This window comes from Glandiceps talaboti, chromosome 8 (genome assembly GCF_964340395.1).
Source record: "Glandiceps talaboti chromosome 8, keGlaTala1.1, whole genome shotgun sequence".
NCBI classification, from domain to species: domain Eukaryota; kingdom Metazoa; phylum Hemichordata; class Enteropneusta; family Spengelidae; genus Glandiceps; species Glandiceps talaboti.
In genome coordinates, this window is record NC_135556.1 from 873,794 (window position 1) to 890,315 (window position 16,522).

A 16,522-nucleotide genomic window follows, 5' to 3' on the forward strand; every position below is an offset into this window, starting at 1 on the left:
GGCAAAAACATCTACACTGGATAGAAGTTTCCTTCACTCTGCAATAAGAATGTGGAACAACCTTCCAGATGTAGTCGTAGGAAAAATTAACAGTGATGGTATCCAGTCTTTCAAATGCCGAGTGCACAAACACTTAATATAGCACCATTGACAGGCAGACTTTAATCCTGTGTAATTCATGTAATCATGCTTCATGTTATCTTTGGCAAGGTATCAGTGTTCTCCACGAGGGGTTTTTGAGGGGCGCACCGCCCCTCTGTTTTCATGGACCGCCCCTCTGTTTACAGAACCGCCCCTCTGTTTGCGTTCAGCGCCCCTTTGTTTTGGTGTGAACGTCTTCAAGAGATTCTATTCAATGCCGTTAATGAAGGAAGTAAACAGCGACACTGCGTCTATCATCATTTATGAACTTATTTATCGCCTTGATTATAACAATGGTAGCCGAAACAAAAACAGTAAATGTAGTACCGTCGTAAAGTAGAAGACGGTACGTTGGTAGTTTCTATGGCCGGGTATATCAAGCCGGTAATTTCCAAGCCTTCCCGTATACGTAATACAGTACGCATACGATGTACGATGTCACGGCAATTTTCGTATTGTATCGATAAATACGAACAAAATCCTAAAATTTATACATGTTCTTTAGAAATAACTACTCCGGTACGGTTCCATGGTAAAATTTATGTCCTAAATGATCACGTTTGGATGTGAATCGCGATCGTAGTACCACGAGGTAGCTCCGAAGTGGCAGCCATGTTTGTTACTGTACATTTGCACTGAACGTATTCGGTTATTCTTAGCCCAAATTCGTCACATTAAAAATGTACGTATTTCCGGCAAATTTGGATGAAAAATCATTTTCCATTCATGAAAATTAAAAGGATATCAAATTTTAGAGAAATAAAGGAAAATGAATTGTTTTCAATTAATTTTTATGAATGACATGCACATTTACAAGGTGAAACCAACAACTCAAAACTAAGTGATAGCTAGCCTAGAGGTGCATACATGTACATCAACAATGCCATGTGTTGTCACTCCTGTGTGTAAAACATGCTTGCCAACATTACTATAACATCGTTTGTGTAACTGTCAACCTCCTTCCTGAAATTTTTACATTGTGAATTATGTGAAAGGTTTGGAAATTGGTGATTACAATACATTTCAGTACATTTTAGTTTGCTGAATGAATAAAATAGGAGTTTTTGATTTTGGAAACTTTTTTCACTTCTAATATTATGATCTGGAAATATGCTAATGATATGCAAATTAGGGCGCCCCTGTATTTTTCTAAATTGTGGAGAACCCTGAGGTATGATACACTTGGTGAGGGGTGGAATGCATGACTGGTGATTCAAGAGATGTAGGCAATTCACCTGGCTTACTAGAGCACTTGTGATTTATGAGCTGGCTGGACCTGTTCCTTAAACTGCCAAAAAACAGTGCAGTAAGACCTGGTGCTGTAATTCTCTAGTAGGGTCTTGTTCTTTTATTGGTCACTTGGGTTTCCAGTAGAGCATTTTGCCTCCTCTGTAGAACGTATGGATATTTGTACACTTGTATGTCTCATGTATTTTTGATTCCTTTTTATACTTTACTTTTGTCCCTCGGACAGGACGTAAAATAGAGGTCCCGTGTATTGGAGTGCAATACCCAATGCACGTTAAAGTACAATGTACACCTTTCGTAAAGTGTTGCCGTCTTACATTTTTATTATTTTTTTTTTTTTTGTTATTCTGAGCAGCAGCGAACCAATTTGCTTGGCCAATTAGGAGATCTCTTTGTCATTTATTCCTGAAGTGGCTATTGTTCGCAATTGCACTACATATACAAAAAAGAAAAAAAGAAAAAAGAAAAAGATAACAGGAATTGGAAGACAAATGAATAAACATTCAAAAAATGTATGCAAACGTGCCTAGCAACAAGACCACGCCAATAGCAACAGCCAAATGAACACATATATTGTGAAGATAACAATGGGGATTAATAGACAATTGAATAAACATTCAAAAATTTTATGTAAATTTGCCTAGCAACAAGCCCACGCCCATAGCAACAGCCAAATAATCACGTATATTGCAAAGATAACAGGAATTGAAAGACAAATGAATAAACATTCCCAAAATGTATGCAAATGTACCTAGCAACAAGACCATGCCCACAGCAACAGGCAAATGATCATATATTGCAAAGATAAGGGGATTACTAGACAAATGAATAAACATTAAAAATGTATGCAAATGTGCCTAACAACAAGACCACGCCCATAGCAACAGCCAAATGATCGCATATATCGCAAAGATAGCAACATGGTTGGATAGGCAACTGGATAGTCATTCAGCAAATGAACACCTATTCTTAACATGGACTAGCATATGGATAAACATTTTTAAGAACTGTACAGTTGTGCTACGCCATTGGCGAAATTTTTGCTTGCTTTATAGACCTGAAAAAAGCCTTTGACTCAATTTAGCATGAAGGTCTTTTCCACAAATTGGTACTGAGCTCAATGGCAACATAGGACGTTGCTATAAAGTAATCAAAGCTATCTATTCAAATGCAAAAATGGTCTGATCTGCCAATTTATAATACAGAGAGGTATTAGACAAGGGGATATAAAAAGACAAATTGATATGTCAAACAATGACCCACCAGCTCTTCTAACTAGCAGGCTGTCTTGCTTACTATATGCTGACGATTTAATGTTACTATCAAATTCTGGTCTACAAAATGCCCTCAACGCAGTCAAAATCTGTGAAAGATGGCACCTAGATATAAATATTGCCAAATCGAAGATAATGATTTTCAATAAGTCAGGGAAATGTTTAAAGAAATTTAAATTTTACATAAACAATCAAGTACTAGACTGTTTTCCCTCCTACATGTACCTTGGAATAAAACTGAACACTTTAGGGAAACTACACAGGGCACAAGATGACCTAAGATATAGAGCACTGAAGGCACTGTTTAAACTAAAACAAGACCTGTTTTTAGAAACAACTATCCCCATCAAATTATATCTTAAATTATTTGATGCAGTGGTGAAGCCCATTCTGCTACACTGTAGTGAGGTTTGGACACATGAAAAATAAACCAGTCAAAACTTAATGAAATTTTCAACTCCCATGGAAAAACTATACATAAAGTTCTGCAAATTCCTTCTAAATGTAAACTGTAAAGCATCCAATACAGCTTGCCTTATTGCATGGAACTAGGTCGCTACCCCCTCCTAGTATCTGACCTGACACAAATGTTCAAATATTGGCTAAAGATCTCACAGAAAGCAGAAACTACCCTAACTAAGGAAGCTTACCCTCTGAGCAAAAATTTGGAGTTCAGTGGAATACAATCATTGGCCACAGGAATGAAGCAAATATTAAAACTTTTGAGTATGGACTCACACCACCAAAAAGATCTCTGGTATGGATAAGGTATGGACAGCTGAACCAAACCACTCACTCCAACAGTGAAAACCTAATTGCTAGATTTAAAGAAAAGTTGAAGTTGCTTCTCCACAAAAATATAATGGACACAATGAAGGTGACAAGGACAAGCAACATAAAAATAAACTATGTACATATAGACAAATTAAAACAGATATGAACTTTGAAAACTATTTAGAAGACATTAAAAACCCACAATACAGATCAGCAATGACAAAACTTAGAATTAGTGCACATATTTTACATATAGAAACTGGAAGATACACAAACACCACCTTACATGTATCAAGCAGGACATGTCCTGTATGTAAACAAGGTGAAATAGAAGACGAGGAGCATTTTCTATTACGCTGTACAGGATATCAAAATGAAAGGAAAGAACTCTTTAACAAATTAAATATATGTTCTAGTACAAGCACGGATAATGAGAATCCCATAAATATTCTTAAAGTAAAAGACAAAAATACATTAGTTGAAATAAGCAAATTTATTCAACATGGATTCAAAATTCGAGAACATCATTTGAACAAAAATATACCAACTGCCTCGTGATGTACACTCAACAAATACATTTATTACCTTTCAGGCCCTCTAATTACATCTGGCCTCAGAGGCTCATCATAATCTGTATAACCAATATGCTGTGTTGATTTTCACATTGTGAAACTACTTTTTTTTTGGTCAATACAAGTTTCTTCTTTATATTTTATTTTATTGTATTGTACTGATATCTGGTAACATAGATATTGTTGAAATAAAGTTATTATTATTATTATCAATTATTATTATTATTATTATTATTATTACATTGTACACAATGTACATAAAAATTCCCACAGAGAGCTCTGCTTTCTGAAAATCTGCCAAATTCAACACATTGATTGGAACCTGGGATGGTAAATCAGCCAAATTCAACACATTGATTGGAACATGGGATGGTTAATAACTTAATTATAATGTACCGTACGGATTTGACACAATGAAAAGATGGAAAAATCACAACAAATTTGAAAAATTATCAAGCACTCGATATAGTATTGATAGGAATCAGAATGAGATATATGGTAATACTTGTACAAAATATCCATTCAAACACTTTTATGCTGGACTTTTATTCTAAGCAAAGAATACACACTGGTATAAACTTTTTAAACATACATGCTTTCGGTTGGCATGGTGTACAATGTATATGTACAAAATGTAATGTGAAGATCATTCATTATTGACACTGTCATCTTGTAAAACTGAAAAGAGGTACACTTCATAAAATTACATCAACATGAAACTTTTCCTGCAAATCTCCAAGGACTGGGTTGTTTTATACATTTTACTATATGTAGCTGTAAAATCATTCACTCAGCATCATGTTCAGTTTATCCTCGACTTGATCATGTACATTACATCATGTTCATGATGTTGTAACTTGTAGTTCTGACGGGCTGAACAGTCACTAAGTGGATCTTTGTAATAAAATGTATTGTAGTGCCCTTCGACAAGTACAAGACTTACAAGTGTCAATATCGTTCATACATTCAGTTTTGTCCATTAAGAAGTCAATATCCGTACTGTGTTAATTCTAATACGGTAATACGTATCACAAGTTGAATTACATCTATGGTTGGTGTCAGTATAATTACTCCAAGAGTCCAAGTTTGGTTGTAACTTGTAGTTTGCACAGCAACAAAATAGGCCAGCATGATCAGGAATTGATGAGTAACGAAATCTGGAAGGCGTATGTGTTACTGTCCCATTCCCTTGGACTGCATTCCTTCTAGACGATTTACAATAAAATTTGATGTGTCGATAAACCTTTCCACACAATTCGAAATACAACTTTCTGTCTTTGAGTCTAGCTTACTTCCAAGCCTTGAGTCTGCAACGCATTTGTCCCAACACTGACCGGTAAGTTGGTGAACTAGGGTTTGGAAACGTTGTCGCTGTGACTCCACATTCAGGAAGTGGGCGATCTCTGGATCGACGTCTTGGTTCGGTAGTCCGGCCATTTCAAGGTAAATGATTTATAAAATCTTTCAAATATAAGGTTTTTTTTTTTTTTTAAATGACGAAAATTCGATGAACACTCCGGCCCTCGTGTTGGTTTGCCTGCAGGTCACGACCTTTATCCTTCCCCACAATGCATCTCGACAAAAGGACGCATCCATGTTTTTAAAGGGTCTTTGTCTTACCGTCAAAAACATCATCTGATCGTTCAGTATTTTTAGATTCTCAATGGAACATCTCTAAAATATGCAAACGTAATAACTAAATTTGACCCTTATTTTCCCTTTTCATTGACATTTTCATAATGTAAAATGTTCTAAAAGTAGTAATTATTAGTTGTAGCAACACACCCGCATTAGTATGGTAACACCTTTTGAAAATTCAACTTCCGGCACAATACAAAAGTACCCGGGAAAATGGCGTCATCGTCACCAGAAACATTTCCTGAAAAGTCAGAAACTTTCACTCACTCGTCGACCCTGTTTACAGCGGAAGATGGTCGACCGATGAAGTTTTACATGCGACCATGTAATGTGCGATGGAAGTTACAACCGATAGTTAAGGTGGGAACATAAAGTATACAAGAGATTGTCTCTTGTTTGTCAAACCGGTTTTAAACATTTTGATCCACAGGCACTCGAATCTCGCTGCAATAATTTGTAGCGCTTGCTGTGATTTTGAGGGCTTTTGGTGACGGATCAACTCGTCCCGCTCAACTCGTCCAATTTTCAACTCGCCCCAACTCTTTACAATATAAATTACCTGTGCATATATGAAATCGAACCTAGTAGTACTCAGTTGGAGGGTCTGTGGTATCTCGTATTCCACTAATGAAGTACCACTTGCGCTGTAAACACATACTACAAATTTACAATACTAATACTAGTTAGGAGAGGAGACAAGTCTCCAAAACCCGTACGCGCGGAAGTGGTAAGCGTGTCAGTCACTAATATTCTCCCTGGTTATTATCATTATTATTTCTTATTTGGGTTGTAAACATTAAGTCCTATTGTGAAAAGTGATATTCCATGACTGAGGAAAGTTGTTGTGTTAGTATAATTCTAGATCTAACAAACACTTAGCCAAAACCCACACCACTTTCTGCTACGAAATGTTGCATTGGCCATGTAGGTCAAATCATGTACATTTTTCGGTCCCCGTACTCCGAGTCCATGTATCGTTTAGATTTATAAACGTTTACAAGTGTTGTTGGGACGAGTTGAAATTGAGGTGAGTTGAAATGGGACGAGTTGAAATTGGGATGAAGTGAATCGCAATCAGGGCTTCTTCATCCTTTTTTTTGCCTTTTTTCGTTCCAATGTTTAATCCGAATCAAACGCTACAATTCCTGTAACGCAAATGAGATGTCAGCGTACTGCACGTTTCAAAATGCATTGCTACATTTGCCGATTTTGACGGAATTGGGGTACCTCTGAACACTTCTTCGGTCTTGAAGGCTCTGTAATTAATGTTGGCGCTAGGAAATGTCCAATTTTTTGCCAGGTAAGGTGCAATTTAGCAGAAAAAGCCGCTCAAATTTGTGATTCAAATCTAAATGGGTTCCGTCTATTTGTGTTTGCGTTACAGGAATTGTAGCGTTTGATTCGGGTTAAACATCGGAACGCAAAAAGGCACAAATATAGATGAAGAAGCCCTCAAAATCACAGCAAATGCTACAATTATTGCAGCTAACTGAAATCAATCTGTAAAATGTATGTTTAGTAAATTTACTATAAATTAAAACAGAATCACACATTGATTCGAGTGCCTGTGTTTGATCGAAGTGGTTAGTTGTTGTTACCTGCAATAGCATTTGTTATTACTCAGGGTTCGACACTGGAGTAAAATTGATAACGTAGTAGTCCTGCAAAAAAAATTGGTGGTCCTGTCCAGTGTGTGAACTTAAGGGAATATGACTACTGGTCATAAGGACCGACATGTAGCAAATGCTGCTGATCCTTTAAAGCGGAATGTCAGGTATAAAAGCCCCCCCCCCCCCCCCCCCCCCCCCCCCCATCTTCGTGGGCATTATTGTCAAATTTGAATGCATACTATTAACAACGGAAGGACACCTGAAAAATCGGGGTAATAATGAGCAGCTGGTGATTTTCATAATACATTTGGTATGTGTAGACTTGTAAATGTCTGTGAAATGCGGGTGTGGTCACAGAAAGGTCATATTTAAACATGGTAGAGATAATTTTGGACAAAACATCGTCAGACTGTTTTTTTCAGACTGTTTTTTTCGTTACTAGTGAAAAGCTGTTACAATTCAAACTTGGGATTAAAACACCTGTGAGTTACTTATTCAGATACAGGTGCGTAAATCTATGAAAGTTTGTGTAGCAATCAACGCTATCTTGAAGTAAACATGAATTGTAATGAGTACCTCTCCATGCCCAAGCATAACGGACCTAACGGTATATACATGCTATCATAAAGCACCAGCATTATTCCCGATGTCTATACATAAATGAAACACTAGAAAGATTGCAAAAAGATGAATAGCAAACACTATGATGGTAGGCCTATGTTGTTTTTTTTACATCGAAGTGTTCGAGTTCTTACTCTTCAAAGAAAAACAGTTTTTTAACAGGATTTTTGTTGATAGTGGTCACACTCGGCTGTGTACTTCCACTGATATGGAAGATGCAATGATAGTCTTGGAGTCGGGACTACGTACAAGTAATAGTAATTCATCAAATTATGATGGTAGGTAGGCACGGGCAGTACATTTGTATCTGCACACGTCTGCTGTGACTCTTATCTCTCCGTACGTCGAGATATATTGGTTATTTTGACTTGGGTCTTCAGGTCGAAACTTTATGTAAACTACTAATCAAAAAAGGCTAAAAATATGCCGACGTGGCTGATTCTTGAATTGTTATGGTTTACGATGTTTTGCGCAGACAGCAGGGTGCCAGTGTGACATTGTTTACGACGAAAGTGAATAAATGTTAGTTTTTACTTGAAATACAATGTACAATACATGTATGTGTAATATAGTATTTTAGAAATCCAAAATATACATGTAAATAGTTTGAGACTTTGTTATCTTTTGTTTTGTTTTATTTTATTTAGATTTTAAAAGGAAATGATATCTCAAAATGTGTTTATATTTAGTTTTGGATGGGCTAAAAAATGATCTCCAGATATAATTTGTTAGATTTCAGAAAACGAATGACAACGTTCAATGCGGTCAGGTGAAGTTTTCTTTGCTTTTGAAAATGATCTCAAGGTAGATTTTGCTTTCAGGAAATGACATTATCTCGAGTATTTGTGCTTTCGAATGTGGAAAATGAAATGCAACTTGTTATAAGTGTAATAAGATGAGAAACAAGTGATAAGTGGTCCCCACAATGTGACATACTGTAGATTTCCTGTGCTTTCCCAAGTTTGTTGATTGGTGAATGGTGAGGCAATCACCCTCTTTTAGGCCCTGTGATTACGCCCCTTTAGTTGTGACAGCTTGGCGCAGCGTTGCTGAGAGTATGAACAAGTCATGTAACTAGGCTTGCACACTGGTGACTTGTGTACTCACATACATAAAGTAGACAATCGTAATAATAGTTTATTTTTCCTGGAATTCGTGAAGTCGGCATACTCAACACTGTTTCCCAGTTGGTTAAAATATCTATATTTATATGTCATAGTTTTGCTTGGTTGTCTTTTGGGAGACATTCACAAAATTCCAAAATGTCTATGTTCAAACCGCTCAATCTCAATACAAATTCTCACAGTTTCTTGTAATAGTGTTGTGCTCAGAAACATCGAAAAGCTCAGAAACATCGAAAATTTAAACTGAAAAATAAACGCCACCCAAATACACTTTTCGACAATCGTGCATGTTGGCGATAATCATGACCAGAAATAACACTGGATATTTGCACCGTGATACTACAATACATCATCGGATGTACATGGACATGTATAGGACTATGAGCTAGCTGAACAGGCCACATCACACAGCTCAGTAACATCGATTTACAATATAATATAATGATTGGATCTGAAACTTCCCGACAAAGGCCCGGGGATGAGTAAAGCTCTGGATTTCAGAAATAATGGGGGGGGGGGGGGGGGGGGGGGGGGGGGGGGGGGGGATTGCAATGATTTCTCCAAGGGGTACATTTGAAATTGCGCTAACAAGCATGGGACTGCCACCGCCGGGTGAAGTTCTGCACTTTAGAGGTCACCTTCAAGGTGTTGATGTGACCATGTCAAATATTTGTTGTTTGTTGTAGGATGATAATCGGTGATTACCAAGAAAGACAGTGACCTGTTAGTGTTTCCCCGTGGACCCCCCACGAACCGTGTGATAAACTTTTAGCCCTTTAAGGAAAACTGCTGGTTCATACTCAATGCAGTTCACGTTCAATACCTGTATCTACATCATCACCCCCCCCACCCCCCCCCCCCCCCCAGTTACAGACCAAATGATTTTGAACTTTAATATGATACAACATATCTTTTGATATACTGAAGTAAAAGAGAGCAAAATGAATTCTTTACTATCCACTTTTATTTCATCAATCTGTTCTTACAGTTGAAAATTTCCACTCACACCGTCAAAAAATAACTTGGAAGCAAATTTTGGATTCGCAACCAAGTAATTTTTGACTCTGTGAGTACAGATTTTCATACATGTATGAACCCAGAGACTGAATATTCATTCTCATATAATCTGTTCCTATAGACTATAGTGGTCTGAGACTGAATGTAATCATTCCATAGAAATACAGATCCATAGATTGTAGATAATATGGGTGAATGAATGAATCATTAAAACTACATTATCAGCAATCTCTAAGAGATCACAGTCCTCTCCTTCCTCTCTGTACGATTCACTAAACTCTGAATCACATAATCCAAAGTCAGATTCATCATCTGTGTCAACAGCTGATGTAGCTTTCCCACTCTTAGCGACCGTAAACCTACAAATTCATCATAGCAGAAAGTGTTGTTGGATAACTATCCCTCTTGAAAACTATGTATTCGCTTTATTTCAATTTCCATCCACACAGTGACACGGAATGGTTTCGTCTTCTTTCAGTGTTTACAAAAATGATCTGAAGCAGCCCCCCCCCCCCCTCATTGAAACCCTACCCGTATACCCTACCGTGGTGTATTGAGTATCGTCTCTGACTGTTTGTGTAAAAAATCTGAACATGATGAAGAGAACTATGGCTAAAAACGTGTCTTACAGCACAAGTCTTTTTGACGGAGCGTAATGTGTTGACTACTGTCCTCTGTCATCCACTATGAATCCATGTTTGGCATGATGCAGTAATTTTCCAGAAACAACAATGGCAACAAAAATTGCAACATTTCTAGGTTTATATGTTCATTACGACATGACAGGACATACATTATCATATGCATCAAATTCAAAACAATCAGACTATGCATTTTTTTTACTGTTTTTACTAAAAAATCCAAAAAACCTATCGTACTGAAGATATTTTACGAAGCGTACCTGCCTTCATTATTTGAGCCGTCAGATGACAAAAGGGACCTTAAGTCCCTCCCCAATAGAAATCGAGTAATCGTTCGATTTATACGTGGTACGCGTCCACTGTAAATCTGCAGAGTCGCAGTGACACGTCGGCAACGAATTTTTCTTTCAATCATTTATTCCTGACCGTGCACTTCTCTAGCGGATTTTCTTCGAAGTTTCTAACAATAAAATACATGAACAAAAGTTGTATCGACGGGGTTCAACATGCGGTGATGATCGACATTTACTTTTACATAGGAAGGGCTTGTGTCACTTCACTGTACTTCATTGCAGAATATCGGTCTTTGAAAGTTGAATTACTAGATATTGATAATAATAAATATGATGCAATTCTAGTTGAAATGATGATATCCGGACATTTCTAGTCGGAGTTGCTCTCATAATACGTTATATTGCCGTGTCGCAGATCGCGATGTCGAATCGTCGCGATCGAGGTCACTTGACCCGGGAAGTAGATTTTCTGAGGTCATTCATGAAATTGAGGTCAACCTTGTTTACTTCGTATGTACTATATGTAGCGGACATTTGCAACTGAAAATAATATACACACATCCATAGTAGACACGAGTTCTGAGCGACCCGAGCGAGAAATCTACTTCCCAGATGAAGATCTCGGTCAGGAATTTTCAAGCAGCCAACACGAGTATGAAGTACCATGTACCAGTGACAGCGTCGCCAGGCCATGATCAACTGAATGTCAACGGAAACAGTATGTCAGGTACACATGTTGTTGGTGATGACGAAGTTGATGGTTGTCATGATTCAGATGATATCCACGACAAGCTTAGTGCCGATATTGACGAATTTTCGTCACATGTGGCACAGTTGTTAAGCAAACGATCAATTAGTAGTGGCGAAAGTGAGTCCTCAATCAATAGTAGTAGTGCTAGCGATCGTAAAGAAGTTGAGGACAAAGTGATCAGAAATGGTTGTTGCAGTGCTGACTGTCGCAAAAACTTTGATGTAGATGAAATAAATGCTATTAGACTTTCAATACTTGATTGCAACCGTGAAGTCAAAGATGCCATGATAATGTAAAAATTACTTGTCCTTGGGTTTGATCCAGAGTCATGCAATGATGACAACCCAGATGCAGTCAGGAAACGAATACGCCACAAGTATGCATATTACGGTGATGGAGAAGTTTGTAAAGAAGCATTTTTAATTTAACACAACGTTACTTTGAAGTATTTAAATACATATGACATGAGACAAAATGGTCCAGTCCCACGCATTCATGGAAACACAGATAAACATCCAAAGCATGCCTTAAAGTGGCCATATGGATGAGGATTGGGTATTTATTTTTGGATTTTTAATTGATAAAACAAATTTATCATAGCGTCCTACTTGAAAAATAAAAGCAAAACAACAGTGTCTCAGTCTATGTTTGTCACTTAATACATTGAAAAAAGCCAACAAATATGTAAGAATGTTTGTTATTGTACGTACAATAACAAACATTTTTACACATTTATCATGCTTTTGCAGTTCATTGAACTACAAACAAGAGCTTGGTATATGTTGTGTCACATTGCTTTTTTCAAGTAGGAAGCCATGATAAAAATTGTTTTATAAATTAAAAATCAAAAATAAATACACAAACCTCATCCATATGGCGACTTTAACATACGGACAAGTTAAACACTGTATTGAATTTATACTTCGGTATGCTGAAAACCATGGCCTTCCACAGCTAGCAACACCAAGAGGTGCAGATAACAAACCACCAGTGCATGTACCAGCTTCAGACAATTATAAAACTATACATGCCCTGCATTGTACTGCTTGTGATGAAGCATAGCTGAAACCATTTGGATATGGCAGCTTTCGACTTGTATGGCATCAGATTTGTCCTCATGTCCAATTTCCAAAATCTTATGTTTGTCATAGATGTACGGACTTTTGAGAAAAAGTGTTCAATGTACACACTGAAGAGGAAAATGTCCTGACAACACACATCAATGAATCATCAGGCAGAGCATACTATAGAGAATGCTTCAATGCAGCTAAAGATGAACTGATAGATTATGATTTACCAATTGAATATGATTTGCAACTGAACCATGTAGTAATGATTTCATTTCATTTCATCACACTTTTGATCTTGCCCAAAATGTCTTTCTCCCTCATAGAGTTAGGAAGGTTGGGCCAATGATTTTTAAAACACCATTAAATGTTCAGTTGTTTGGCATATGTAGTGAGGGTGTGCCATGACAAGTTAATTATTTAATAAATGAACAGGAAATCATAGGTGAAAATGGCACAAAAAGTCATGGTCCTAACACTGTTGTATCCTGTCTTCACCATCACTTTGAACAGTACAGCTTTGGAGAGCAAAGCTGCTCTATGCATGCTGATAACTGCAGTGGTCAGAACAAAAATAAGACTGTCATTGCATCCTTAGCATGGAGAGTAATTATAATGGTAGGACTTCACAACTCAATTCAATTTAATTTCATGATGAGTAGACACACCAGATGCACTGTTGATGGTTTCTTTGTTCTTATAAAACAGAAATATAGAAGGTCCGATATTGATACTTTACAGGAGGTAGCATCCACAGTCAATCAGTCTTGAATGAGTATCAATAAGTAATTCATGTTACTCGTATATATAGGATAATACATACAGGATATAGGATAATACATACAGGATATAAGATAATACATGTGTAACTCATAAAGTACACATGATAATTGTAATATTGAATTGAATTGAATTGTGTTGTGAAGTCCAGTCATTGCTCTCCATGTATCCAATGACAGTCTTTGTTTTGGCCATTGTAGTTAACAATATCAGCATGTACATATATACTGCAGCTTTGGTTCTCCATACAGCTGTATAGATCAAAATGATGAAGACAGGATACAAGTGTATTTTGAAACATTTTAGGCAAATTGAAATTTTATTTTCTATATTTTTAATGTAACAATTAGAAATGATAGAAACACAGTTTAAAAAAAAACTGACTTTGTGAACTGTAATGACAAAAAAGATGCAGTGTCATACTCCAACAATATTAGTATATTTGGTTTGTGATTTGCAGAATTAACATATACAGTAATTGAATTATGTCACTGTGAAGTGTTCAAAACGCAATATGTAACTGTTGAGTTGAGCTTCACCTTGACATGTTATCAGTGTTAACCAGCCAGTGTGTTTTGGAGCCCTTCATTTAAACTTGATTATCACTTTTCTGTGTCTGTTGCCAGTACTTATGACTGTGATAATGCAGTCTTACAAATTACACCCTGAGTGAACTGTTGTAAAGGCTAGTTGCACTACTTTTGGATTGTTTGTTTCCTTTATCTTATCAGTAGACAAGCTTCTCACTAGATGCACACAAATAATTTACACCCAATGAAGTGAATAGGTAGTTTGTTCATTCTCCCAAAGTTAATGGAAGAAATATGTAATGATATCTACTGATGATTTTTTCAGTTTAACTGTCACACCTTAAAATTCCGTAACAAAGGATATCTGCACAGATGTTGATATACATGTATTACTAACATTGGTTCCCAAGTTACTACATCAACCTTGATAGTAGACATTGGTTCCCAAGTTACTACATTAACCTTGGTATTAGACATTGGTTCCCAAGTTACTACATTAACCTCGATAGTAGACATTGGTTCCCAAGTTACTACATTAACCTGGATAGTACTATAGTAGACATTATATTGTTAGAGTGACACTGAGACTTTGAGAATATCAACAATAAATATTAGAGTTTACAATGTACATGTTTAATATTTTAGTGAGGAAACTTGATAATTGTGACTTTTAACTCTGGTGGCCATTCTGAATATTTGATAAGATCATGTGACTGAACATAGCATATTTTTGAAAACATGAGTTTGTTTTAAATAGAAATATATATGGTTATGATTGATTATATAATATGGATGTAGCTTTATACAAGTTATTATTTTGATTTGCCATTTTCACTTTCTTAACCCCTCTCCCCCGGCCCAGTGACCAATGTAGAGAGTTCAAAGTTGCACAATAGCAGCACAAGGTGTAGCTATTCTGTTGTCATGGCAACAAAGAATGTTGCTATGGTGACATTAAATTTTATCTTACCTCAGTGAAGGCCAGTCATGTATACTTGATATTATATCATAATGTTGATGTTTTGATGAATTGTTATCTACAGTGGAAAGTACATAACCTAGAGCAATCTTTAGAATTAGGTAATATTGTAATGGGCAAAACCATGGCAACAATGACTTTTAATCATATGTATGTTTGTAAATCACAGCATTGTACATAATAAAGTTAATGTATATTTTAATGAGTATTACTTATAAATGTGTTATTGTTTTCAAACTGACTCACCTCTATAAATGTGTAGTATTAGATTCTTGGCAAGAATCACAAAAAAGATCGGTTGCCATGGCAACAACCACCTTTTGGTTGTCATGCCAATGCCTCAAAAGTTTGCTTAGCAATTGTTCTTTGTGTTTCTTGGCTTATTTAATACACATGCATACACAATTCCAACCACTCAACATGATACTACTGGTATTCATTAATAATATTCCTATGTGCATATATGCAAATTAGCACTAATTCATGCAAATATTCAAATGAGTATTTCTCCATAAATTAACCCTAACCTTGGTGAATGGCACCACTCATATGAAAGTTTAGATGGTCAAGTATCTCAATCCAGTAAAAACTCAAAATTGAAAATTTGACACTTAAGGTCCCTTTTGTCATCTGACGGCTCATTTGCTAAAACACCATTTTCAGAGTAGTTTATATGTTTTCCGTCATTTTGCTTTGATCATGGTCACACATGGGGAACTCCTGTAAATTGATTGGGAAACCCACTATCATTTACCGGCTTTAATACCAGCCTTTAAAAAAAACTTTCTGTTTCGTCGTCGTCTTCTTCGGAAGCTCATTGCCGCCTTCTAAATATTGCCACATACATTGTTCTTATAAATACAATGTGGAACTGTCTCAAACACGTTAAAAGTTTCATACACTTCGAACAGTAAACTTTACAACAGTGATTATTATATGGCGGAAAAAGACGCATGTGCTGAATGCATACAATGAGTCAATGTCTAAGACACAAATAATTAGAGAAATTCAACCAATCATGTGTTTGCTAACATAATTTCATAAAGTAAATGCTGTATGCTATATCATACAAATTTGTATGTATACATGATATCAACATTGACAACAACACATGTAGCGAGCTAGCTCTGTTGATTGACTTGAACGAGATGCTGAGAGTAAAATAGGTAACATAAGATCAGATTCATGTGGGTGAAATTGGATATACATGTATCTTTGAATAAATGTTATTATTTACTCCAAATTTGAATTGGTCATAAGGACCGATAAGTTGTTGTAATTCTGAAATACTGTCGGTCCGAATGGAAATCTGTTGGTCTCGGACCGAAGGACCAATGTTAATTTCGTATGCTGGCCCTGTCTTTAAGTGCTTTCACTTGTTGACTTGAGCTCTTCATCTCTCTTAGTTTTGCTCTACTTCTAATTCACTTTTCCAAACCCCATATTTATTTCAAACCATGTG

General features: G+C 36.5%; 1 protein-coding gene across 1 annotated transcript in view; it reads left to right on the forward strand.

Moving 5' to 3' along the window:
• The first annotated feature begins 5,860 nt into the window (after window positions 1-5,860).
• The window catches only part of LOC144439023 (uncharacterized), a 131,689-nt gene continuing 121,027 nt past the window's right edge, over window positions 5,861-16,522 (forward strand). The window contains exon 1 of the mRNA XM_078128264.1: window positions 5,861-6,007. Coding sequence (XP_077984390.1) covers window positions 5,861-6,007 — 147 coding nt within the window. The remainder of the gene's footprint in view (window positions 6,008-16,522) is intronic.